The 27,558-nt window shown below is 36.5% G+C and overlaps 1 protein-coding gene across 1 annotated transcript; it reads right to left on the bottom strand.

Annotated features, from left to right (window-relative positions):
• Positions 1–273: 273 nt before the first annotated feature.
• On the bottom strand, positions 274–27,358 carry NME8 (NME/NM23 family member 8). The gene is made up of 17 exons (XM_035552605.1): positions 26,950–27,358; positions 17,802–17,907; positions 17,161–17,197; positions 17,011–17,068; positions 16,033–16,139; positions 14,718–14,789; positions 13,647–13,763; positions 12,970–13,036; positions 10,790–10,866; positions 9,013–9,105; positions 6,352–6,479; positions 4,851–5,029; positions 3,794–3,938; positions 2,982–3,089; positions 2,197–2,348; positions 1,114–1,258; positions 274–496 (listed from the first exon to the last, which is right to left on the bottom strand). Exons 3-17 carry the CDS (start codon positions 17,191–17,193, stop codon positions 274–276), a joined length of 1,704 nt encoding a protein of 567 aa, XP_035408498.1. The 5' UTR covers positions 17,194–17,197; positions 17,802–17,907; positions 26,950–27,358.
• Between the last annotated feature and the right edge of the window lie 200 nt (positions 27,359–27,558).

The following is a 27,558-nucleotide window of genomic DNA, read 5'->3' as shown; positions in this document are numbered from 1 at the left end:
GGACTACTGGAAAGGCATACATTTGTTAAAGTGCTAAAAGAAAAACTACCTACCAAGCATATATAAAGAAATCATTACTAACATCAGACTTCTAGCAGGCATTACTTGTTACACTGATATGCTCTGCTATATAGAAATTGGTTGATAACAAAAAAATTGATAGAGTATGGAGGAAAATGGGTTTGTATATATATGTGCTAAATGCAGGTGGTTGGGTAGACAAATGTATCTAATAACTTGACTACAACTTTTCAGAGATTGTGTCTTAATTGTTCAATCTATATCAATCTCACCAAATATACACTCAATGCTTTCCAGTGCGTGTTCTCTAGTAGATGATCCGTGAACAGCATTAGACAAAATATCTTGTGCAAACTGAGCCCGAATTGATTCAGGAGAGCTCTCTTTTGCTACTTCTGGATCTGTTGGACCCATTAGTTGCCTCCATTCTTGCACAGCATTTTCCTTTGTTAAGATCATTACCACTGATGGGCCCCTGTAAAATCAATATATGAAAGTTCTTCCGCTATTCTGAGAGGCAGAGTTAGCTGTAACTTCAGAGGTACTGTGAAGGCTTATGTTAAGCATTATGCTATCTGAATAATGTTAAACTGTTTAAATTTTAAAATGTGCTTCTGGAATGTTTTGTTTAAGACAATATAAAACTTCTGATATCTATATTTGAAAATCACAAAAGTTATGATAATCAAGTATTTGAATTTGGACTTCTTGTCCTAAAAATGCTCTTACCAAATAATTTCTGAAGCAAGAAAACACACATCATTATCAACAGCTATACTAAAAATATTATGAGAAAAATATTTGTCCCACATGGGAAGAACAAGGATTCCATCAAAAAAGAGTTCTTCGAGAAACAAAGCCAAAATAATAGTCACTGTCCATAAATTTGGAAAGAACTGCAAATTTTCCTTTTAAAGGAAGGACACTCCATGCTAAAAGGTAGTCATAAGACTTTGAAAAAAACATTAAACTTGCCAGAAAGAGTAACAGAATGTAACAGCCCACCTTGGTGTTGCATGTTTTGTTGGTTCTGTAAATTCAAAGTTATGATGCATATTTGCATAACTCATTACTATATAGCTAGACACTTACTCAGTCATAAGTGCCACTAACTCTTCAAAAAAAGGTTTTCCTTCGTGATCCTTATAAAACTTTGTAGCCATTTCACGAGTTAAAGCTTCCTCTTTAATCTTTGAGATGGTAAACCCAGCATCTTTAACTTTTTGCATAATGTCATCTAGGAGAATAACAAGCAAATTCATTCTTTCTTGATTAAAGTAGTTTAGATCCAAATAAAAATACTTCTTTTCAGAGAGTATTAGATCAGCTTTTTTTTTTTTTTAAACAAATATGAATAACTATTAAAATTTTACTTATAATGTCAAACTACAACTTTTCACTAAAATGTACAATAAACCACTGTCATTGGACTAAATTATCTCTATACAGGTGACAAACCCAGACTGTTGCAAACTATACTAATAGCATTCATTGCTATTTCTGACATTAGACAGAACGTAGAATGTAGTAGTAATGCTACATTACACACCAGCTGGCCTGATAAAATCAATCTGGATTGTAACAAGAGGGGAAGAAAGACTTACAAAAGCCAACAATGAATTAACAATTTAAAAGACTACAAAACTTGTTAGGAGAGAAAAGAAGAATGCCAACAAGAGGCTCTGAATACAGGGGTAAAAAAAATGGCAAGAAAAACTTTAGGAAAGATTCCAAACTCATAGTGTTCTTTTTACTTTAACCTTTTCTCCTTATTCCCTTTGTCTGATGTCAAGTTAAGCCAAGTATGGGAATGCATCTAATCCAGCAATGGCTCCTTTTGCGTCAGTAGAGACAACTGTCTGAAATCAGTAGCATGACTTCAGAAGGCCTCTCTCTTATATAAAAAATGCTGGGCAGCTAGTTTGGACAAATTCTTGGCTTTTAAACATTTTAATTTAGCTGAGAACTCTCGCACTTCAATTCACCAGTATTCTTGTGAAGAAGAGCTATAGGGTATTTAAGCAAAGGAAATGTCATATTTGAGACCTCAATATGAATTATGCAAGCCCTGTAAAAGCATTTCACTGCATGGTAAAAGCATCTCAGAGAATAAAAATAATGCATCTGACATGATTTACTGTGGTGTACATTGCCCATGCCTTCTAGATCACTTACCTTTATGCTTCTTAGCAGCATCAGGTTTGATCAATGCCAAAGTGTGCTCCTGAGGGAAGAAGAACTCTAATTCCTTCTGAGCATCATTAGGTGAAGAACTACCATGCAGCTGATTAATTGGTATGTTGTCAACTGCATACTGTGCACGTAAACTAAGAGTCATGAAAACAGAGAAATTATGTAAAGGAATAGCCATCCTGAGCTTTAGCTATGACTAACCTGAACCCAATAAATATAAATAGAAGTTGATCTGGCCACTGAAGTGCTTGACAATCTCTCTGTAGATGTAAGAAGCATTCACTGTCTACAGAAAGAGCAATCAACTTTTTAATCAACCAGATGAAATATGAATACTTTCCTTCCCAACTGTCATTGTGTTATATTTCCAAGATAATACCAGGTCTTGCTTAGTGAAACAGCATTTCTGTCAACAATAAGTATTGTGATACCACAGCAGTTTCTTAGGACAATACTACAAGCAGGTGAAACCAAGATGTTCCTTTATAAAATGTGTAGAAGAAACTCAGCCACAAATAATAAATGATCAACGAAAGGTTTTAATTTAGCTAAGAAAACAGGCATTCAGACTAAAATATAATGATGTTCTTTCAAGGAAAAAAAATCAAGGCTATAGTTACAAGAAAACCTTAACAAGCTGCAGAAATATACACCAGCTTCCAGATGATGGCACTATAGTTACACCAGTTGGAATGTGGTATTCATTGACCTGAAGAATATGAAAATAAATTAAAACTGTGAATGATGGTTTACTATTTAAGTATTACCTGTTTGGATTTTCCTTCTTAGCCTCTTCAATAGTCTTTGGACCTAATAAATTTCTCCAGTGTGCTACAGCATTTTCTCGCGTTAGAGCAAGTACAAGAGTTGGACCACTGTAAAGTGGAAAACTGGCATTAAGAACATCAAATATTAAACTCTCTGTAATTTGTAACAGGAATTTAATTATATATAGTCCAGACAAGGAAAACGACCCCTAGTACTAGAGGATTTTAAAATCAATCTCTGTTCAAAAAGCTACAGTTTGATAAAACCTCATGGAGATTAAATTAATTTATATTTCAAAGTTACTCAATGCTACCACAACACCAATAATGTTACATAATTGGGCTATGTCTTTATTACTAGACATAAAAACATTGATCAGCTCCTAAACTTTTGTATTTGTCCCAGGTATGTTCCAACTTCACATGAAGACAATATCCAAATGATTTATTTTCCACTCCAAGGAATCCAGCACACAATATTGATAAAGATTATAGAGTCCTCCTATAAACGATCTAAATGAAGCCTTCCAGAGCACAGCTCAAATATTTTCACCCAGATCAGTGGAATTGGCCACTGACTTCAACATCTTACGTATGGAGGTATGGAGTCACTAGAAAATTTTAAAAATCTGATCTGTGTACTGTATTTGGGAATTATCTCATTATCTGCAGTTTTCTGATCCTGTGTTGAGTTTTACTAAACTCTCAGATAAGATGGTATCTTACAGCCCTATAATATTCAGGTTAATTATTTGTTGTGAAAATTTCAGTCTCATTTCTAGATCTGCAGTCTCATTTTTCATTCACCTTACTTGGTCATTTGCTCTAGCAGGAAAGGGAAGTAGTCTTCATTTTCATGCTCTTTGTAAAATTCACGTGCTTGTTCTTCAGATAGGTTTATTTCTTTCTGCATTGCTATTTCAAAGCCATCATCCTTTATTCTTTGTATAATAGAATCTGTTTAAAATATTGAAATAATGCTAAATTGCCATCCATTCATCAATTAAATACTTTTGAAGAAATGACATGGGCTATGGGCTATCCAATAATGATCTCAAATTTTTACAAATGAATTAATTTCTTAACTGAAGAGCAGAAAACTAATTTAAAGAAACTGCTAGAAGGCTTCAGTAGTTGCCTGGACACTCACAAAGCTGATGTGGACTGCAAAATGGCTTTTCTAAGCAACATACTCTATGGTGATCAAGAAAATAAATACACAAGGAGAGGTCAAAATTGTAGTCTTTCAAATCTCTAAGTTATTTCCAGTACAGAAATTCTAGAATTCTAGAATGAAGGAGCTAGCTAGATTCTAGTAAGAAATGCAAATATAAAGTAGAAGAAAAGTAAACTTGTTTGGATGGAGCTTCATACTAATGCAGCAGATTTTCTGATCCAATTTGTAAAAATCTTATCTGTATAGGCCTATGTACGCAGCATAGAACACCCTGGGTCAGGTCTTTTTCACTCTTGACATTGATCTACCTGCCAAGGCAAGGATAGTATCAACTACTACATTATGGTTGGAAGTATGTTTCCCTGTAGTGTACTTAAATATGCAGTTACTTCTCTGAGAGGTTTTCTATAAAAATTTCATCCAGATATACAACCTAAAGATGTTCTTGAAAATATACAACCTAAAGATATTCTTGAAAAGTCAACCAAAGGAACAAAATAGTTTTGACATTTATATTCTAAATATATCAAACACATCAGCCATGTAGCTTTTTTCATGATAAAGATTACTGTTAACTTAAAGCTGAGGAGAAAAGATAATCTAGCAACATTTCGTTAGTAGTGTTAGAATTTCTGAAATTCAAAATGAGACATTTTATGCCCTTGATAGAAAATGAAGTTATTACAACTTACCTCGTCTTTCCCTTAGAAGACAAGGTCTAACTAAGGCCAAAGTCTTTTCAAATTTTTGCTCTGTCTTCTTTTGACCAAAATTTGGGAAAAAGAAGGCAAGTTGCCTGCTGGCATCTTCTATACTGCTTTGCACATCACACATATTTAATATACTGTCAGTTTCTGGAGTTTCTTCTGGTCTAATGAGACACAAAATCGTATCATATTTAAGTCCCTTTATGCATTTTGACATTGTGATAACAGCTGACTTGATGAAAACGTACTTTCTTAAAGTTTAGTGAAACATAAGAATAGAAAAACAAATGCAGATTTTATTTAATTCAGATTCAACTGAAGTAATGTTTCTGAGACAAGAAATATTTCTTAACTTCTCAAAAAGTTCATTGACATATGCTATAAGAGAAATCTGTCATGCAGCTTTTCTAATTCCCCTCTAGATTCTTCAGAATATTTTCTGTTTCACTACACAGAATTACTACTGACAAGTGTACTGTGTATAATGAATGACCAGAAAAAGGATTGTGCTTAATTCATGTAAAGCATTATCCTAAGAACTACTGCACTACAAAATTCTCTTTATCAGAGATTCTTTCCTTGTTACTTGCATGTAATTCTAAGGTTTATTTAGCAATGTAAATACACTCATTCTTGGCCACCCAAAGAAAATACAATAGTTCCTGGTTGCACTAAATCAACTCAAAAAGGGTTCAGCAGGTATCAACAAAAATATAAATTATTAGGACAGGTTCTTTTTTGGAACAAAGTATGCAAATTTTTGCCACTTTCTGTAAATAGTAATATAAAACTCGATACCAAATTTGTATTTTTATGAACACTCTATTGTCTTGCGCTGTGTATACAACTAACATCCTATTAAAGATTCTCTGCTAAATACTTGGCATAAGAGAAAGACAGACATTCCAAGACACCATGGCTGGGAACAGCAAATCCTTACAACATATTTATATACCTCAACAAAAAAAAAACCACAACCCTCCCACTTGTTTGCTCAGTTTTACAGAGTGGTGCCAGGGAGTACAGCATGCTTCAGGTGTCCCCAGGTGTCACTTGGGCCACACCTACAGGTTCCCAGCATATATAAAAGTAAACATGGACAAGAGCACAACATTCATTTGGCAGTACTGGCAGTCACTTCGTCTTGGTGAATTAGTATGAAGTGGAACTGTACGGACCACACAAACTCTGAAGTACAGCACTGTTCTCCTTGGACTGACAACCCACTCAAATCTAGTTCAAAAGGACCCTTTGCTTATTATCTTTCCCTAGGAATCATGAAGTTTCTATGTTCCCAAAGGATCTATGACTGCGTGTGTAGTGATGGTTCTTTGAAAGACCAGGTAAAGAACTTTGCCGGCTCCCTGGGCCCTGTGCACACACAGGCACATATGAATACAAGAATGAGTCTGTAAGAATGTTGCTTTTACAGTGTAGTTAAAATACTGTAACTGAATCACATATTCCAATTTTCATTGTTAGTTACCTTTCTGACTTTCCAGACTCATCAGGAATGCTTTCAAGTGATTCACGTAGTTCTTTCCAGAGAGGAATAGCATCAGTTCCTTTTCTTTTAGTTATTAGCAAAATGTGGCATGGTCCACTCATCATGAACTGAACAAAACCATCAAAATCATGCTAAAAAGCATAATTAAACATATATATATATATATTTTTTTTGCTATGAATTGCAGCAACTCTGACTTTATCATCAGAAATGAGAACATCCTTTTGTAAGTAACTAACTACACTCCCTTTTTACAATGGCATAAGCATATATTACTCAAAATCCTGTCAAACTGTTTGGAAGAGTTTTTGATCAATCATTTGAGACAGGAAAATTATAAAATGTCTAAAATTCAAGTAACTGAGATAAATGAAGTAATAAAAATACATTATGAAAGCAGTACATGTTCTTTGAGGTTAAAGTGCAAACGAGAGAGAAGAAAATGATCTAGAAACTTGATGTGATCAAATGCTATGCTTGCAGTAGCACTTATGTGACATAACAAATTGCAATACAATTCAATGCACTGTTTTTGAAACTAAAAATCAGGTAGCTGGCTAAAAATATAGAACACAAATGTTTGCAAGACATTTGTAGACTTTTTTGTTATTCTCTCTGCTATGTTCTTTTCACTCATCCAGTTTCAAACTTCAATGCTGTGGATGGACATTTTCATCAGAAAATAGCTTTGCAAGCTGTTATAAGTTTTTCATCTTTTTTTCCTTTGTATGTCATCTTTTTCTTCAATATTACTAATTTCCTCAGATACCTTCACTCCTTCTAAGCATTTGACTAAATCTTTTCTTTACTAGCCGCCCTCATCTGACTGTGTATGACATATTTTTCCTTTAATAATATGAGGATGGAATATTCATATATATTGCTTTCAATTCATTGCTTTTCTCTTTCAGTTAGCTTCATATCTATGCATCCACTTAACCCACTTCACAAGATGAAAAACCTCAAAAAACACAACCCTGATTGAATGCAAGCACAAAGACATTTAGTAAAATGTACAAAGTGAGTGTTGTGACTTCAAAAGCACACTTGTTCATGTTAGAAGAAATTGATGCAGCTATTAGATGTGGTTATGGTGGTTTCATCATTAAAAAGAAACAATTTCTGCTGAAATATCTGAAGATATTAAGTCTATTAAACTTGATTCTCCATTCTGTTACAATAGGCGTCCTCTGAACCTTCAACAAGATTGCACAATATTAAACTGGGAAGAATTTTTCCCACTGAGCACAAAGAAAGCTATATTCTATATCGTCACTTTAACATATTTATTTTTCAGCTTAGAATTGCACTTAAAGAATGGCAAATGATAGCTTCTCAGTATGCACAAAGTCCTCTGAACTACTTCTCATAGTTCACAGTAGTTTTGTTATTCTCACTACCCTAATGTTGGCTAGGATTTACTACAGCCTAGTAGTGCTGTAGCATATCAAACTCTGTATCCCTTTTCCTCATCTTTGTTCCTCCCCTGTCACCCTCTACACCTAACTAATCTCAAATTTGGTTGCTGTTCTCATGAAGATAACTTAGATTTACCTATATTTCAAAACTGCTTCTACCTGTCTAAGCTAGAATCCCACATTGCAAAACCAAGCTCTTCAAGATTCCTCACATCCTCACCCTGTTACTCCCCTTCTAAACCACAGTGCAGCCACCAGATGTTTACTATTTTTTTCCCCTAAGGCTTCAGTAAGAACAAACTTGTCTCACTCTCATTCATTTGGAATGCCACAGGAACATTTTCCCACCTTCTTGTTTTGATTATATCAACCCTTTATTTGTACTTTTTCATTGGTTCCCCTGACAATATCAAACAAGCTAGTTGTCTGCATGTAATTCCAGGTTATCTTATGCAGATCTTAACAACAAATAAATATTTACTAAGATGCTTAATTTTCGTGATTCGAATCCTTCTGTAGAGCTAACTTTAGCTATCATTTTGCCAAAACACTTGACAATATCCAGTTGCTAGTTTGCTAGACCATTGCCATTTAATGGTGACCACCACCATTTCATTGTTTCCTTGAACTATCTGCATGTCCTTAGCTATCTTTTGACCTCTAATATAGGATAAGGACAGAAAAATAAGCTACAATGGAGATACTTTATCTTTCTGCCTATGCATGTGCTTATGCCCAGTATTATCCAGTGAAAAAAGCTGTAAAGAAAAGAAAAAGTAGCATATGTTATTGCCTGGCTGGAGCAGTATGCGTCAAATAGATACATACTGTTGTGGATGACACTGGTTTTTGTTTTGTACTACATTTCAGCAGCTAACTTAACCTATGTTTATGGCCATGGCTAAGCATCATGCACAATATGATAACAGAAACAACTATTAAATATTTTAGCATTTAATTGGAGTTCAATATAATTTAGTCTAAATGTTATAGTTCTACCGAGCTATATTTTTATAAGGCTTAGTAAGAAAAAAAAGAGAGATAACATTTTCTTTTTTTGTTCTGTGTACTAAATCTCCATTAATTCAGTTCTCCAACATACTAAAAAATTACAAGCCAGGGATTTAAAAGTACATACAGTAACACTGATATATTGTATCTGCTTCTTTTCTTTATGTTTTTAGTTTTTTGTTTGGTTATTTGGTTGGTTGCTTTATTTTACCTGTTCTTTTTTCTGGGTATAGAATTCTCTGATTTGTTCTTCAGTTAGCATTTTCTCTTCTGATGCTGCAATGCCAAAGCCTGCATCTCTAATCTGCAATTATTCAGTTATTACTCAGTGGCATTTGAAAAAGGATATATACAATATCATATGTAAATCTAAAGATTGATTGACTTTGTATGCTATCGTAAATTCAAATTATCTGAAATATTCCAAACATAACTGCTATATTTGCCTAAACTAAAGTTCTAGCTTTTCAAAGCACTTTGGTGAATTCAGGATAACAATGCCTACTATGTTGAAGTTTTTGGAAAATACAGTGTAGTTCAATGTATGCATTCATTCAGTGGTTAATAATTCTTTTTATTTAACATTGAATAAATATTTTTTACCATTGTGAATGATTAAAACGCAACTACTTCTAAAATTGTTATTATAAATCGTATTATAATCATAATAGTCATATTACTGTGTATTTGTCAATAAATGTTGCAATAAAAATAGGCTAAACCTTTTGGCCACCATTATAAAGTTGATAAACTTTAGAAACAGTAAATATCAAAGCTAAAATCTATTTTATGATTACCCATTTTAAGTTACATTACTATACTAAATTAAAGTATGTATGAGATGCACACTTACACGACCTGTATCAAAATTCATAGTCCCACTGATGTGATATTTATACCATATACCTATATCTAAACAATGAAGTCACTATCTAAACAATGAAGACACCCCAATACTGATCATATGCCAATGTTAGTCTGCTTACCAGCACTCTCCTCTTTAAAAGTCCCTATGATGCTGCTGAGTGTTTCCAGATTGCCTTGATGAGGTTGAATGTGGAAACAGTATGGGTACACATCTCACAAGGCAGTGTAAAGACAGAGCCAACTAGCAGCTGCTCAGCTCCATTTAAATTGCTTTCAAACACTGCCTGCTTTTTTTGTCTTTATTGAACCTTTTTCCTTTCTGGCCAAGATAGAGTAAATGCAGAAACAAGAAATACAACACTCTGATATTCTCTCCTGCATACGTCACAGACCCTCACATCTTTTTTAAATTTAACATTTATTCTTGATATATATAATGTTATGAGATTTTATTATTATTATTATTATTGTATCAGAATCAGTGCAAAATTCCTGTAACTAAAGTGAACATCAGTATAGTATGGTATTCTGGAAGGAAAGAGAATTTTCTTTCACTGTGTGATTGCTTAAATAAATGCTGAATCCATCAATGCACTGAGATTCTTATTATTAGTATACAGTCTCTGATTATAGTGATTACTAGTGCACATAAATCAGCCTTTCCATCTACAAGCATGTGTTTAGTCATTTGTGAGCACAAATATTTCCACAATGAACTGATTAGTTGTTTTAAATGTGCCTACGTTTCTTAAAGATGCTGCACAGTCAGAAACGATATCTTCTTCACCTGAAAGAATTAACCATCATAGTTTCTAGTCCTTATTTCTATTGAAATATGAGGAAAAAAAGATCTGCTTATAGATTTCATGTGTCATTGATCTCCACAGTATAAATCAATGCCATACCTTACTTACTGGCACAAAATATTAAAGCAACAGTATTAATTGGAATACTATATTATTTCAGGGCAAAATTAACTTGTTTTTACTATCCTTAACAGAGAGGCATTAACAAGCCTTTTTCTAAAGCCTGGGAATAAATTAGCATCTATTCGATCTTCCATCTTACTACTATTCCACTGAACTAAATAGGATGAATGAATCTTTTCAAATTTTGTCTACCTTTTGTTTAATTTCTTCTACACGTCCTTCTAAGACATCATCAGGTTTTATAATTCCAACAGAGTATGTGACTTCTTCTGGAAAATGGAAAAAAATAATATGGCAATTAATATATTTATCAAAATAAATACACAACTACATTTTTCATTACTTGCAAGTGAGTTTCTTTTAACACTTCTCCATTTTAATACTGAGATAGCCAAACAGTGGTTCCAGTAAATAAGTGTCTCCAGCACTTAAAGCACGTCTTGGAGTGTGAGGTAGTACTTGGCCATCCCTGGAATCCACATTCTGGGTGAACCACTGGTGTTTTGGGTCATACGGTAGAGAAATGTTCCACGTGCAACTAGGTGCAATGGAAAAACTACAATTTAAGATGGATGATTTCACTAGGGAGCTTTCTATGTACAGGACTAGAAATTTGAAAGGAATGAATATTACAAAGGAAAACTCACTAATTGAAAATCTTGTATGAGTATTGATTTCCAGTAAAATACACATTTCTTGTCATAGTAGATATTTGATTCCTTAGCATTGTGGATTCTGAACTCATTTACAATAAATAACTACTGAAGTAAATAAAATGCTCGCTCTAATCTAATATTTAAAACAAGAGGTGTTCCAAGTCATAGGCATACTATTGCAGCATCCGTAGCATACACAAAACCACTAAATGACAGAAAGTGATCAAAGAAAATACAAACTATAAACTTTCTTTGCAGAATCTGAGGTTTACAGTTGAAGTGTTAGAATATAATTCAATCAGATCTCGAACACTGTAGAAGTAGTTAATGGTAGCTGTAATGGAAACACAAGACTAGTACTTGTTGCCAATACTAGAAAACACTCATAGGCACCTGCAGGTGGTAAGAAATATATTACCACAAAGTGTTGTGCACTGGGGCTTCTGAAGGACCCTAACCTAAAGCTGAATCCAAGCTGAATCTCTGAGCCCCGATTTACCTAAAGGAGGCCTATAGGAAAGCCTAGGAGGAACTCTGTCAGGGAGCATAGTGATAGGACAAGGAGTAATGGCTTTAAACTAAAAGAGGGGAGATTTAGATTAGATATAAGGAAGAGACTCTTCATTGTGAAGGTGAAGGTGAGGCATGGGGACAGGTTGCCCAGAGAAGCTGTGGATGTCCCATCCCTGGAAGTGTTCAAGCCCAGGCTGGATGGGGCCTATTGCAACCTGGTCTGGTGGGAGGTGTCCCTACTCATGGCAGGGGGGTTGGAATTAAGTGATCCTTGGGGTCACTTCCAACCCAAACTGTTCTATGATCCTATTTTGTAGAGTATTTAGACTCTGTAGATTAGTGAGAAGTCTGCATATAATTTCTAAAGGATTTATAATACTGTATTACTAAGTCTCAGAGGATTTATAAGTGAAAAAAGGGCTAAAGCTGAGGTCAGGAACATGCCACTTGAACCACACAATAAAGGAGATATGAAGGGGAAGGAGAACATACATGACTTAATCCATGACAACGATCTAGTGCCTTATAACAAGAGAAAAAAGGAAGATAAAGAAGAGAGAAAATGGAAAAACCTATTTCATTTCAACCTTGCAAAATGATATACACATATACAAAGCAGGAACTTTAGAAGCTTCAGTAGCCATAGATAATAATAAGAATAGAAAAGATGTAGGTTCCAACTCACAACAAGCCTGAAATAAATCTTAGATGTGAGCGTTAAATCTAGTCTAGTGAAAGAGATAATTAAAAACAAATTGAGATACAAGGCATGCCATTCCTTCACAGATTAACTCTTTTAATCCTCACAGTATGCACTTCATACTGTTGTGTTGTTTTGTTGTTTTTTTTTTTTTTCTGTAGAACATCCAAATGTTAACAAGCATCACCTAAACAAAAGTACATCGTTAAAGCAGGGACTGTGTAGAAGTGAGTTTCAGGCACTAATATTGCACATGACGTGAACTCCGTAGGTACGGAGAAAGGGGTTGAAAATAACTGATGACAGACCAATATCTTAATTCCTTAAAGAAGAAAACCTTCCATCAGTTTGATATCCTCAGTCGTAACCTGTCATGTTATTAACTGAATCAAAGGACAATCTATTGGAACTTGGCGTACACAATTCCTAATCGAATAATTAAAAATATGTTTGTTCTTTTTTTCTTTCTGTTAGCTTTTCTAAAATAAATCAAGTGTATTTACCCTCAGGTACAGTCTCCTCAATAGAATCTTCTGATGATTTCTCTTCTAGGAAAGTAAGTTCATCTACCTAAGGTAATTGCAAATAAAGGAGAAGTACATCAACATTGTGAAGCTAAAGTCATCAAACACAGCTCTCGGATCTGTAAAACACTTTTTTCTTCATGTAGCAATATATTTGCTATCCAGGAAAGCCTGCAACTTGAAGACATTGGACTAGTCTGATTTTTCTTACCAGGGCTATAGTTTGCTAAAAGTTTCCTTTTACTGAAAGTGGAGTTCTTTCATCTCAATTTTCACTCAAAACAAACAATGAGACATGACTATTTCCCAAGTTTTTGTTTCGTATGGTGAATTCTTACTAAGTTATATACGAAAAAATGTCAGTCCTTAAACATAAAAAAGATAATGACTAAAACTGGTTTATCTTCTAGACATTTTGTTAGCAACCCGTCCCTCCATTTCTCTGAATAACAGGGCAATCTGTAAATTTCTTCAGTTTCTAAAAAGTACAATTTAAAAGAAATTTATAAAAAAATCACGTGTCACTTATTACTAAGGAAAAACACAAAAAATTAAACTTTGCAGAAAACACTATCACGGGCTTTGAGAGAAACCATTAAAGTATAATAAAAACATTTATATTTAAATATCTTTTTTTTTTTTTTTTGTGAGTATACCTCAGGGCGTTCCTTCTGTCCAGCTACAATTTCCCTCTCTTCTTGTACTAGCTCTGTTATTTTCTTACTTATAAGAGGAGCACTTGCGCCTCTCACCATTGCAATAATTTTGCCATTCTGTAAAAGAGAAAATAAAACTCTCAGTGAGTTCTTGTCACTTACTTTACACATTTACTTGAGTTTTGGAACATGCTATATTTTGTGTTGTCTTTTTTTTTTTTCCCAGCAACATCACAACTTGCTGTGCTCACTGAAGTTAACACCAAAACTACTAATGCCTTAGCTGGTTCAGAATGATTCTTCTTCTTTTTTTTCTTTTTTTTCACTTCTTCATTTCCTTTTTTTTGTCTAATTTTCTATATTATTTCGAGGCTCACCAATAATAGTACAATTCAAAGTAAATGCAAAAAACCTGAAAGACTTCTGAAGGTATTGGTGTTCTTAGTCTGTAGTTGCTGAAATTCAAATCCTAGTACTGCCAAAATGAAAAGAATCCCTCCCACCCCCCAAAAAAAAAAAAAAACAAAAAAAAAACAACAACAAAACTCACTGCCTACTAAATTAGCAGTGTTCTAAAATGGAGTCCTAAGAAAACAGTCTTTCTGTATCCATCAACGAGAGACATTAAATGTATGAATCATTACAATTGCTAAAATGTGAAAATGGCAATCTTATTTGCTTATTTTTAAAAAACTGAAGTGGAAGGAAATGTAATCTCTTACCCTGAGGGAAAGTGTGCACAGAATAAGCATTTCAGTGTAGCCAAATGTGGGCATTTTATGTGAGGCAACCCCAGAAAAACTTACTCTGATTTCTCAGTAACTACCAAAAATATGGGTACCACAAATCTGCTGTGGCTGTCTGTATATGCAACCACAATAAAAATGTGCTTGATAACCACAGATTTAGGCATGGGAAAGAGCATCAAGTAAACAACATCTGATAATATGATCCTATATACTGTAAAATGTAAAGATATGACTTATATAGTTTCACATTTCTTTTTAATCTACTGAAACATTAATGTAAAAATAAGCAATGCATTAACAGAAAGCAATGTGGTGTACTTACAACACAAAAGAGAAAAACAGGTTCACATCTATTCCTAAATGGTTGCAGAGTCTCAATACTGTTAGCCTCTGCCTGAAGTCAGATGAAGAAAATTGCTTACATAAGTGTTTATATTTATGCATATATTTATATGTATAAAAAAAGATTTTGTCTGAAAGAAAACTGCCATCATCTACTGTGTTACATAATCTCACTACAATCTTGAATACAACTAGCAGTCTTTATGCCACCTGCTGGTATTAAAGGAAGGGCTGGTTTGGTAATATGGGACTGGCTTCCTTTCATATTACAGCAGCTACTCAAGGAAAAATGTTACTTTAGTACTGTTTTTCCATGTATAAACATACATAAATGAAGAAGTAGTATATGCAATCCTGACAAAAGAAATTATCCACTTTATTAAGTTCTTTGTGACGTGTGATCAACGCAATGAAAAAGCACTTCAGATTACCTCTGAACATAACTTCCTGCTTTTTTGTATATTTATTATACCTGTAGTTTATGCAAAAATTCAAGGAACTTTGATCAAAAAATGGAAAGTTTTCAGTAACATTAGAAAGAATGAGCTTGGTCAGTATCTGTGAGGAACTGAATCTGTGAAACAAATGTATCTAATTCAAATATATATATGCCTCCTATATACAGGATATATATAGGATATACAGAATACCAGCTGCCAGTGTAGTGGAATATTTCTACTACTATAGTTTTGTGATAATTTATTTTTCAACTCCCCCTTTTTGTTCTTTTAAAAAATGAAATACTTGCAAAAAAAGATGCAACACTTTTTCAGGGACGTAAGAGTTTTAAATGTGACAATAATGAACAGACTTAAAACCAACAAACAAACCCATATAGCTTGGCTTTTGACAGTTTCTGCAACTCTCATCAAGGAAAAGAAAAGCTGGAGGATATTATCTTCTTTTCTATTATTATTACGTTATTAATAATTATACAATTTGTCGTTATTATTATTGTGAGCTCCCTTTCTATTATTATTTCTGGATGTGGTACTTAGGAACATAGCTGAGTGGGTGATAGTGGTGTTAGGGTGATGGTTGGACCAGATGATCTTGGAGGTCTTTTCCAACCTTAATGATTCTATTATAATTTCTTCCACACTTACTACCATTTCTAATCTACCTCTGAACAAAGCTATAAGGAGATATTGAGAATAAAAGGCAACCAGGCCAAAATTGTAGTGACTCAATTGGTATAAAGAAAGTAAAATGAAAACTCTGTAAATGCATGCAGAAAAAAAGATACATCTAACATAAACTAGAATTCAAATTCCATATATAATTTACATACTTACCACTGCAAAATGCAACACATCATCTTCACTAAACTCATTCTTCAGTTTTCTGAATAAATTTACCACAGCTTTGCAAGGACCACACCAAGCTTGATATACATCTATTACTAAAATATAATATTTTGGAATTACAGACTGCTGACTTGTGGAACTTATAAAATGAAACATACTCAGGAGTGTGTTGGAATAGTACTGAGAAGGCAGTCACATGCATCCTCCAGTCCTCTTCTAGTCAATGAACACTTCATGTATACATTGATGTATTGATTATACTTCATGTATACTTCATGTACACATCAAAATATACACATCATGGTTTCCTCTAGTACTTCAATTACTTCTGACATCAACAATCTACTTGCAATACTATTTGAGATGAGTAAGTCAAACAGCTACATTTCTCTCTTATATTCCTTTTCTGTTTGATTCTTCTTTTTCTTTTCAGAATATTGCTTTTCCCCTCCATGAGCCCATTTCTTTCCCATCATCGATCTTTTGTAGATTTCATTCCACTACAGATTTGTTTCCTCTACCCAGATACAATTCCTAGGAAACCTAGATGTCGTTATTGGACTCAGTGAACTGAAAACTGGGGAGAATATAGCAGATGCGCTCTCAGAATGCTGTCTGATTAACTGCTGAGTATAACTGTATAGTATTAATGTAGGCTTTATGAGATTTCAAGGAAAAAACCTTCACAGAAATGTCCTACTGCCTACCATACAAAATATGATATTGGAATGGCATTTTCTAAACATCAGTGTATAAAACTGGATAAAATAATGGAAAGTATGATTTATGGTGTATTTATTTATTATAGAAGATATGATTTATTCATAAACACAACATACCCATTTAAATATATTAATATAACCATTATTTAGAGGACAGTATGGCACTAGTCTTCTAGCTTTATGTATTACATATTAGACGATATATGAGAAATTGTATATGTCAAGAAAGAATAATAGTTAGTACCTACTACACCTTTTGTCAGCAACATTTCATCCCACTCATTTTGATTGGTTATCGTGGCCTGAAATAAAATGGATTGACATTTTAACATCTTTAAAAGGCAAGAAAATAATAATCTTTTCATCTCTAGAATTAAGTAATTAGAATTTATACCTGAAGTTGGATTTCTTTCTTCTTGCCTGACATATTCCTATGATTACAGGAAACATATCAAAACACAAAGCACATTTAACATTTTTTGAAGAAAATTGAGCCTTATCTGTGACATGTAGAACTGATTTATATGGAATTTTTTCAACATAGCACCGTTTTCTGATTCCCTTAAAAAATTTAACTCCACTGAAGCCCTTACTGCAATGGAGGTTAGTACTCTACATCAGCATTCAGTGGAGCAATATGCAACAAAATAGCACAGGAAACAATAACATTCAGCTTCTTAACCTGTTAAGGCCTTTAGAATTATTTGGCCTCAAGCATTGCTCAAATTTATAATTGCTGTGATAAGAATGACCAAAAGGACCTGGATGACAGCTGCTGTGACAGTAAACCATTTAAAGAAAAAATAAAATAAAAAAAAAATTAAAGAGCTTTGACTCAAAATGACACCAAATCAGTCTCCCTGTATTCAGGGATATCTGTAAAGCAGTAAGTTACATGTGTCTCATCACAACTGAACTGCAAAACTGAATGCTGGTGCATTCATCATTCTGCCATTAATAAAACATATCCTTCATGTTTTTTTTAGTAGTTATTTAACTTTGAACTGGGCAGGAAAGCTATCTCAGTTAACATACTTGGGTGAAGTTTGACTTCAGCTTTCAAATGGAACTAAGCTGAATAATAAAACAGCAAATGGAGTGGAGATTTCCAAAGTTCTTGGTTAAGATGGTAGTCCTTGTCCTGGCAAAAGGAAGGTGCCACCATGAATGTCACCTCCAATGGCAGTGCTATTTGACAACTCGACCAGCATATATGTCCCGAGGTTGAACTATCCTGTCAGTCACACTAGAACTGCTTCTTTCAGATCACAGACAGGGGCATAATGGCCAATGTGAGAACTCCTGCCCTGATGCTTCCTCCTTTGACTAATTCATTTCATTAAAGACCTGCACGCACAGCTGCACAGGCCCACTCCGTGAGCATGCCCAGGTGTCCATGAGCTTCCAGACACATATATGGACCTTTGAGCACATGTGAGGAGGCCCCACCTCACCTCAAGGACAGATCCACACACCCAGCAGTCCCAGACAAACACACCCCACCATGCAAATGCCCCCAGACCTGTGGGTCCACTCCGGACCCTCACCCACCCCTCGCCCCTGCCTGCCCGCACCCTGACGGCTCTAATGGCTGCCACAGTGCCCCATAGCCGTTAGCTCCAACCACCACCAGAGCCTGTAGCTCAGCGGCCCCTATGAAGCACAGAAGATACAGGTAAAGTCGGTTTAACTTTCTTTGTGGAGTCACATGTTTAAGTACCCACACAGGCCTGGGTATCTCTAAGGTATTTGCATCTCACGTATGCCTGTTGTTCTTGGTTTATAAAAAGTCAGTTATTCCAATTTATATCTGAAGCCCTGTCCCAGCTCACTACGTGCTACTATGTGTATCGCGTCTTGAGGAAATCTAGTTCTAGGTGTAGTGAGTTTACGTGACAAGGCTTTGGTAGCATGGGGCTGCAGGGGTGGATTCTGTGAGAAGAATCCAGAATCTGCCCCATTTTAGATAAGGGCCAGCTCCAGCCAGCTCCAAAGGGACCTGCTGCTGCCCAGAGCTGAGCCAATAAGCGAGGTTGTTTGCACCTCTGTGAGGGCAGAGAAAGGGGGAAAAAAAAACTGCTGCACAACAGCAGCTGGGAGAGTGAGGAGTGTGCACCAGCCCTGCAGCCCCCAAGGTGAGTGCAGCGGGAGGGCAGGAGGTGCTCCAGGCATGCAGCAGCAGTTCCCCTGTGGCCTGTGGAGAGGCCCCTTGTGGAGCAGGCTGTCCCCCTGCAGCCCATGGGTCCCACATGGAGCAGATCTCCACGCTGAAGCCTGTGGAGGAGCCCCCAGTGGAGCAGGTGGATGTGGCCTGGAGGAGGCTGTGGCCCATGGAGAGCCCCCGCAGGAGCAGGCCCCAGGCTGGAGCTGCAGCCCATGGAGAGGAGCCCACGCAGGAGCAGGGGGTCTGGGGGGAGCTGCTGCCCGTGGGGGACCCGTGGTGGAGCAGTTTGCTCCTGATGGATGGACGTTGTGGTACGGACCCATGTGGGAGCAATTTTTGAAGAGCTGCTGCCTGTGGACAGCCCATGCAGGATCAGTTCAGGAAGGACAGCATCCCGTGGGAGGGACCGTACGTGGAGCAGGGGCAGAGAGTGACTGTGAAGGAGTGGTGGGGACAAAGCATCAGGGACTGACCACAGCCCCCATTCCCTGTTCCCCTGCATTGCTTGGGGGGAGGAGGTGGAAGAGGGTGGATGGGGGGAAGGCATTTTTGGTTTCTTTCCTTTGTTTCTCACTTCTCTAGCTTGTTAGTATTAGGCAATAAATTTCTTAAATCTCCCTATACTGAATCTGTTTTGCCTGTCACAATATTTGAGTGATCTCCCTGTCCTTATCTCAACCCTTGAGCCCTTTTCATCACAATTTCTCACCCTTCCCTTTGAGTAGGGGGAGTGAGACAGCAGTTGTGGTGGAGTTCAGCTGCCCAGCTGGGTAAAACCACCACAGTAGGGAATTTCCTGTCACTTTTCTTGAACGTTCCAGGACTGCTCACCAAAGCGTGACTTTCAAAGCCCCACACTGGGGAGCTCATTTTATTTCCTGAAACTAATATGAAGAAAAAAAGTAGGGCAATGTCACTTAAAGGGACTAGAATAGATGTTCCTTCTTACAGCCAAGTCATTCCAAGCTGAAGTGTGTTCATTCTGCAGCAGGGCATGAGGCAACATTTCCACAGAGCTGCAGAAGATTTCAGTGCTGAGATTGTGTTATGCCCCAACTGCTTGGATTAAATCACATTTTTTCAGTGGAAAACTCCAGTGTTGGAACTAATAAAAACTTCGCATTGGCCCACTTGGAAGTAGGCCCTTAAATAATCTTTCTTTTCCTGCATGAAGTAGAAAAAAAAAACAAAAAACTTTTGAACCATAATAGACTTACAAAATTAGACAGCTATGAAAGATGAGATTTAACCCACCCTCCACGTGGAAGTTAAAGGCCATATGTATAAGTTCTGTTTGGGGATTTCCTTTGAAAACTACTAATTTCTTTATCCAGACCACTTTCTTCATGAACATACACCTTTTCATATATTAAAAAGCAAGTCTTGAAGAGAAACACTAGAATGAGGTAATGTTCATGTACCAAATGTTAACAAACTGCTAGAGCCTGTTCTTTAGCCACTTGGCTAAAAAGGATTATATGTATATTTTAGATATCACAGAATACTTAATGTAAAGGGATCTCATTAATAAATTTGATACTTTAAAATATCTACTTCAGAAGAGATTGATATTCACTGCACCCATCCCCACTGACAAAATTTACAATGTTTAGAAACAAGTAGTAAATGAACATCAGAGTTGTGCCATGTTTGCTAATCTGCAGCTGAACCTCTTCCTCTTGGGTCCTGTGCTGTAGATCCCACATTTTTTTCTGATCTTCAACATTTTAATGAGCAATTAAGTCTACATGGGACTGTCTAGTAATCGCTGACTGGGGTGGATTAGGATTGGGAAAGGGAAATTAAATAGTAAGGGCCTTGAATATGGATTTTTTGTCCCCCAGTTTTTTATCTTTCTTTCTATGCCCTTGACCAAACCATACTAGTTGGAATTTATTTTGGGAATAACAGCCAATGACTGTTTCTTCTCTTGACCCTTTGGGTGATGTTTAGAACATTGTCTATACGGACATGAAAGCTCTCCTTGACTGGAGGTTGTACCTGATTTCAGTGGCACCTTATTTTTCCCCACAGGAGGAACTTTCTTCTGTCAGAATGTTTTAGCTGCCAGCTTATGCAGTTTCAGCTCAGTTTGGTGATTGAATATAGTGCTATTCAATAATAAACACTATTAATAGACTCGGCAAATCTTCACTTGTGGATGGAGAAACATGATAAAAAGATACCTCTTTAGTTTAGAGCCTATAGTCCTGTAAAAGTCTCAAAGAATTTAATGATGACATGCTTGGCTTATCCAGACTAGAATTTTTAGTGGTTGCTATAAATGTTATAAATTACTTCAGAGAAAAGGGGTAAGGAATTTACTGTCCTTTTTTTTTTTTTTTTTCCTGAATCAAAGTAATTCTGAAAATATACTGAAAATGTGCAATGGATAAATCAGAATGGGTTCATGATGAATGACTATGCAATTCTTCTGAGTAAGTTTACAATTATTTCACTCCATTTTGTCCATAGCAATTGATTTCAGGTTCGTCTGCTCTTTGTCATGAGTTTTTAATAGTGACTTAGTTTCAAATGACTAACATTCTTTTACAAAGTGATGAAAACCAGTTGTAGACATTGCTAGACTAGTAAGTAAACTTTGAGATGAAACTAGGGATGTGTTTTTCCTGCAAGTCAGTCTTTTTTTGTGGCCAAGTACAAGCTTGAGTGCCAGTGCTTATGTAGCTGTGACAACTACCTGCTAATAAACACACTGGCAACCTTAATCACCTTAAGATATTTATAATCTCATGATTTGGTTCTTCAAACATGTCTTCGTCTGTAGCAGTATAGTCTGTGTGCATGCTAGTGATGTAAATGATTCAATCTGTGTCTTTTACTTGCTAGATTTCCTGGATTTTTTCCTGTTTTTCCTCTTGCCTGAATTCACTCAAGGATTGTTCATGATGGGAGGGCTTCTGACCTTCCTAGCTCTTGTGTAAAACCATGAGCCTGGTGATATAACTGGCCACGTAGTAGCTCTGTAGGTATTTACTGTTTTTTTCTGTATTGCCCAATGACAACAACTGATCTGACAGCAATGGAAAAGCTTCTGGATTTCTTACTTCTTTTGTTGTGGAATACAGAAAGCAAATATCTTAAATGTCAGAGATTATTATTTCTTGAAAACAAAAACAGTTGTTGGTTCAGAAAGTTGCAAAACTGAAGAAACTGCCGTGCGCTGCTGCATGTGCAGATCTCTACTGCCCAGGCTGTTGCTAGTGTAATAGTTCTATGTGGTAGAAACATTGATAGACAATGAAACAAGATAAAATAAATGAGCAATATAGGAAATATTGCATAAGGATTTACTGTGACACACCAGTGTGTGAGAGACCAGATGACTCCAAAAGCATACAGTTAGCTTCTAGGTGGCAGTCCAAGACTGCTACATGTTACAGTCGTGAAGGTCTGAGGGGTAATTAGTATGAATTTTGCCCATAAATGGTAACTAACATGAAGGAATTAGCAACTTGCTTTCAGAGACTGACCTGGCTTGGTCACTGATAGGTACATCCCCCCTGATTCATGATAACATGAATAATAACCCTTAAGGATGTTACTAATACCTAATTTTTTTCACACTTTGTACCACAAAAGAGAAGTTCATGAATACTAGCATTGAATATATAGAAAATGTGCACATGAAAAGGAACTGAGATAATTTTGTGTTTTACAAATTTTTACAAATATGGGCATTAATCCTTCCAAGTAATGTGGCTGTCATCTTTGGGACTTGGTGCCCTGGACAAAGAAGAATCAGGGATGTTTTATTCTACCTTAGCTTAGAATCTCAAAATGATATGAATGTCTTTGTTAATAGCTGTGAATGTAGTACACTTGACAATGTATTTTTTAATTTCTGCTTTTGTTGAAGTTTTTGTTTGGTTTTGGTAATTTGTGTATAAATATTCCCATATACTTGTCAGACCTTCTACGTATATTGGCTTGACTTTTGGTTGTATGAAACATAAACAACATCTTACATAATGATTTATTGAGTACAAGAGTGTAATGTTGGGTTTACTCTTTGTAGCTGTAGTATGTCTCCACTCACTAATACAAGAGTGCAACAAGAAGTGTTTTTCAAAAGCTCAAGTAACATGACTAAAATGGAGGGATTATTAAGAAACAAAACCCAAGCAGCATAACAGTGCATGGCATACTAAGAAAGAGCAACAACTAGCCTGAAGTGGGAGTGAGTGAGGTTGTATAGTTCCACTGTCCATACTAAAGTGTTTTGTCAAAGTTATTGTTACTATGGATCAGGATGCAGCTGTCCTTTATAGGTCCTTCGCAGCTTTGTGTGCTGCCTGATGCCAAAGCTATCTGCTGACTCCAATATGCATTATGTCTATAGGTGATGCTGTTTGAATGAGTGCTGAAGCCCTGAGGCTGGGAGTATGAGCATAAACTTAGAACAAAAACTCTCTCTGACCTCTTTTTTGCTCAGTCTAATCCTAATACCTACGTTTTCATCTTCCTTAGCTGGTGGTATGACTAAGTGCTTTGGGGCATAATGTTTTAGGCCTTCAGGTCTGGAAGATCCTGTCAAGAACATTAAAACTTCTCTTTCACAATGCTTCACATTTCAGAACACCTAACTGAGCCACTTGGCAGTCTATCCAGTTGCTTAGCCACTTTGTCAGTTTATGGAGGCACAGAAAGAAGCCTGATATTTTTGTGCAGGTAGGAGGCAGGCTTTTGAGAGAAGGACATATTCCAAGATTTCTTCCTTTAGGAAAGGAAACTTTTGTTAAGCTTGCACACACTCTCTAACCTACCAAATTAGCCCTCGCCTACAAAACTTGTAATGGGTAAATCTGATCTTGATCATATCTAGGCCAGCTGAAAACAGACTAATTTTTGTTTGTTTTCTGTCAGTGTGAAATACACTGATTCACCAGATCCATGTACAATTTCCCCTCTTACTCATATGTCCTGCTCAGGACTCTGTATAAGGAGAAATAGAAAAGACTGGTTTTTAGAATGGAATCTGAAAAGTTTAGGTCAGTGAAGATAAATTGACTCAAAGTAACTTCCTGTATTTTGAGGAACAAAACCTGTGATACCAGGTAACAAAGATCAGATTGTAACCAAGATCAGATTGTAACCAAGGTTCACATAAGTATTTAAGTATATATATACGTAAGTACATAAATATAGTATAAACCAAGGTTAACCAATAAGGATGTGAAGGTGCTTTCTAGTTTATCTCATCTAAAGATCTTCAGATGTTGCTTGCAGGACCTTCTGAATAGTTAACATGTCTGTTGTGTATTCTTCTTTTGACTTGCAGATTTCATCTGTACAATCTGAACAGATATATATGAAAAGCCTTAGTGTATTCAGGGTTGGTAAATCCCAGCTGAGCAGAAAAAAATAGGGGATCAGACAATTAATCACATCATCTTAACGCATTACAGTGAGCACCAAAATTTAATTGAGTGAAGATTTAAGATTTGAGATAATACCAGACCTTAAAATATTATGGAGATTTATATGAGTACTCAGATTGTCACATAGTCCAGACGGACCAGGCTGTTACTTTCCAGTCATCGGACAGGCTAGTATCTGCACAGCTTTATTGGGTGGAAATATGAAAGCATATGAAATACTGTCCCTTGTTAAGATAGGAGTGGAAACTAAGCAGCAAAATAGCCACCAGAGACTAACTGAGGTATGTCTTTATGGCCATAATGAACAAAATAGTCAAGCAGACGGAGCAAGATTTGGCTGTTTTAAGAGTTTGATTTGGTTTTGTTTTTGAATTCCTTATTATTAGCTCTATGTGGTCATTTGAAAGAAAAAGTAAGAGAGTGGGGACTTTATAAACACACAAAGCAAAGAAAGTTGAACAGGTCACACTAAGAACAGTCAGCCAGCAGTTGTTTTCAAAACCATAGTACAGACCCTAGAAGACTGCTGGTTAGAAGCGGTGAATGCTAGTGTCACATTCAAAAACATTATAGGTGTTACATCCAGTTTCAGATATCAACACTCAAGGCTACTTCTTTAATGGATGCCAAGTTCTGTTTTGCATGTAGCATGTATCTGCATTTAGAAGTACTGCACAGGCTGATGGTAGCCAAGCTTTTACCTGGCACAGGCCACACAACCTAGAGGAATAAATGCCATTTGCCTCCCCAGCATATGACACAAGCATGAGATAAACCACAAGTGATCATTCCTGTCACATGTTCCTGTGGATGGTAAAAGGAAATCTGGATTTTGATCACATTTCAAGAATGGCACCATGTGCCTGGGATACGTGTGTCCCTCTCACACACTCCTGGAAACAAGGAGCAGTAATGACAAGAATGACCTTTGGACATATGTGACACCCGTGAGTGTAGCAAACACCACAGTGGTCCTTTCCCATCACCCACCACAACCTTCCAAAAATTTCACTCTTACCCCGTCTGAGCCCATGGCAGTAAATTTCATAGCCTGTCCCTTCTTCCTCTGCATGTGAGACTTCCAGGTCTGTCATACTCTGGCACCCACCACAGACAAGATACTTGGTGGCACAGGGAAAAAAGGCATGAACAGACCAAGATGGAACAACGTAAGGAATACAGCCTATCTTCATTTGTACGGAAAAGTCTGGCTGCCTGGGGAGTGCCCATCCATTGTACAGTGCTGAAGAAATGTTCACAGGTCGAGGAGGTGCAAGCCAAGGCCTATGCACTGACAGGGCTATAAGTACAAAGCATGTCAAAGTTGAAAGAGAAATCTAACCATTTTCCAAAATCTTAGTAGGATGGCTACAAGGTATTGATGGATTGGTGCTGTGTTTCGAATGCCATGGTGAAACTAGCCCTATCTTGAACCAAAAGCACACTGCTAGCCTCATCTACTTTTCTGTCTTCAGGTCTTGGGAGGCCAGTGGGGCTGGGCTGGGTGTCTAGGTGCTGGAGGTCCCATTTTCTCCACTGATATTTGGTTAGAAGGGTGGTGATGAGGCACACGCTTCTTGCCACACTGTTGTACAACCTTCGCCTCAGATCTTATATCTTTATGGTTAGACATAGCCACAGCAGTGGCCTACTGCACTCATAAAAGTAAAATCAGTTAAGCAGGATATAACTAAGAACAACTCGTTTTGAGCTCAAATACAGGAACACTAACATAACAGAACTGGTAATAAAATCTAAGTGTTTCTGTATCCAATCGCCGAGTAAAAAAATACTACTTCAATCACCAGAAACAGGTGCTAGTATGCCTTATGCTAACTGCACAAGGCTCCAGCCCTGGTCTGTTAGGCATGTTATGAACGTGTTATGAAAATTTGCCATGTGAACTGCAGTTAGGTACCAAATGTTCTTTATGCACCAGATGTCCCATATTATCACATACAGTCTAAACTTGGAATAAGAGCAAAGTTTAAAACCGGCCTGATTTATCAGTCTTCTAAGCATTCCTACCACAGTGATCTCTAATTCCCTAAATGATATACCTATATCCAGTTGCACCAGTTATCTCCCAGATGTTTATTCCTCTGTGGTGTGTGATTCCTGCACAAGATCTAAGTGTGTAAGGAGCATCTGCTCTAAAGTGGTACTCAGTTGTGACATGGCCTATTGGACTTCTCCACTAACAAGCTACACATAGGCCAGTAAGAGCCAGCAAGAGTCCCTAAAGATAGCACAATGCTGTCCTCCACCAGGATGAGCTCCCAGAAGACATACAGTGATTGGTGCCAGATCTTTGCAAAGGGCCCCACAGCTGACACTTCAGGTGGAGGTCAGTGTAGAAGTACTGGCAGGGATAGCTAAGTTTGTGTTTTATGTAGAACTCACTTTTCTCAATCAAAAAAAAAAAAAAAAGGAGAGAGAAAAATTTATTTTCTTTTTAAGTAAAAAAAAAATCAGATTGAATTGAAAATGTACTGAACAAATGCATTACCACATTGCACAAAAGTACATAACAGAATGATCTGCACGGTACTGGAAACTGCATCTGCCATGAGAAAAATAAGCCATTTACCGTGGATCTACGAGATTGTTTGCTTACCTTCTAGTTGGTGGAATAGTCCTAGAAATCGCTCCAGAAAACGTCTTCATCTGAACTCAGTTTCAGAAAGTCAGGAAGTCTTTTAAGCAGCTAGATTTAGGCATGGAATAATCTCAGTGACTGAAAGAAAAACCATTCTTGGAACACTATTTCTTACCTAAAAGTCTTTGTCTCCTTTCTTTCTTTGCTTGCTTTTTTTCCCCACTTTTCTGTTTATCTTGTTCATCTGGTAACCAACAATTTTGTCCTTTTTTTTTCTGACAGTCATCTGGATTTTGACATGATATCAAAAGTGTATTCCTTGATGTATTCCTTCAGTCCTTTTCAGGAGAAAAGCCTGGTTTATGCAAGATAAGACAGAGGGCACAAAGTAAATGTAGAGCTTGGGGTGGTGTCACTTTTTCACTTCTATCCATGACCAGTAACAGGAGGTAATTCCAAATCAGTCAGTCACTGTTTAATTCACCAGGATGTAAGAAATGTATCTTAACACTGCTATCAGAAGAGATCTTAGCAACTGCAGCAGAACAGTTATCTAATCAGCAGACACAAAAGAAAACACCATTTCTATAGAAATTTGAAGCAGCATCTAAGAAATGGAACTTCCTC

The sequence above is a fragment of the Cygnus atratus genome, chromosome 2, assembly GCF_013377495.2.
Source record: "Cygnus atratus isolate AKBS03 ecotype Queensland, Australia chromosome 2, CAtr_DNAZoo_HiC_assembly, whole genome shotgun sequence".
Classification (NCBI taxonomy): domain Eukaryota; kingdom Metazoa; phylum Chordata; class Aves; order Anseriformes; family Anatidae; genus Cygnus; species Cygnus atratus.
Note: the sequence above shows the minus strand (reverse complement) of the source record. Positions and strands in the feature narration are given on the sequence as shown.

Coding starts and splice junctions, on each gene's coding strand:
- NME8 (XM_035552605.1), bottom strand. CDS start 17,193: ATGTCAGGCAAGAAGAAAGAAATCCAACTTCAG. Junction 16,140..17,010: donor GCTGACAAAAGGTGTAGTAG/GTACTAACTATT, acceptor ATTATATTTTAG/TAATAGATGTATATCAAGCT. Junction 10,867..12,969: donor TGAGGAGACTGTACCTGAGG/GTAAATACACTT, acceptor TCCATTTTCCAG/AAGAAGTCACATACTCTGTT.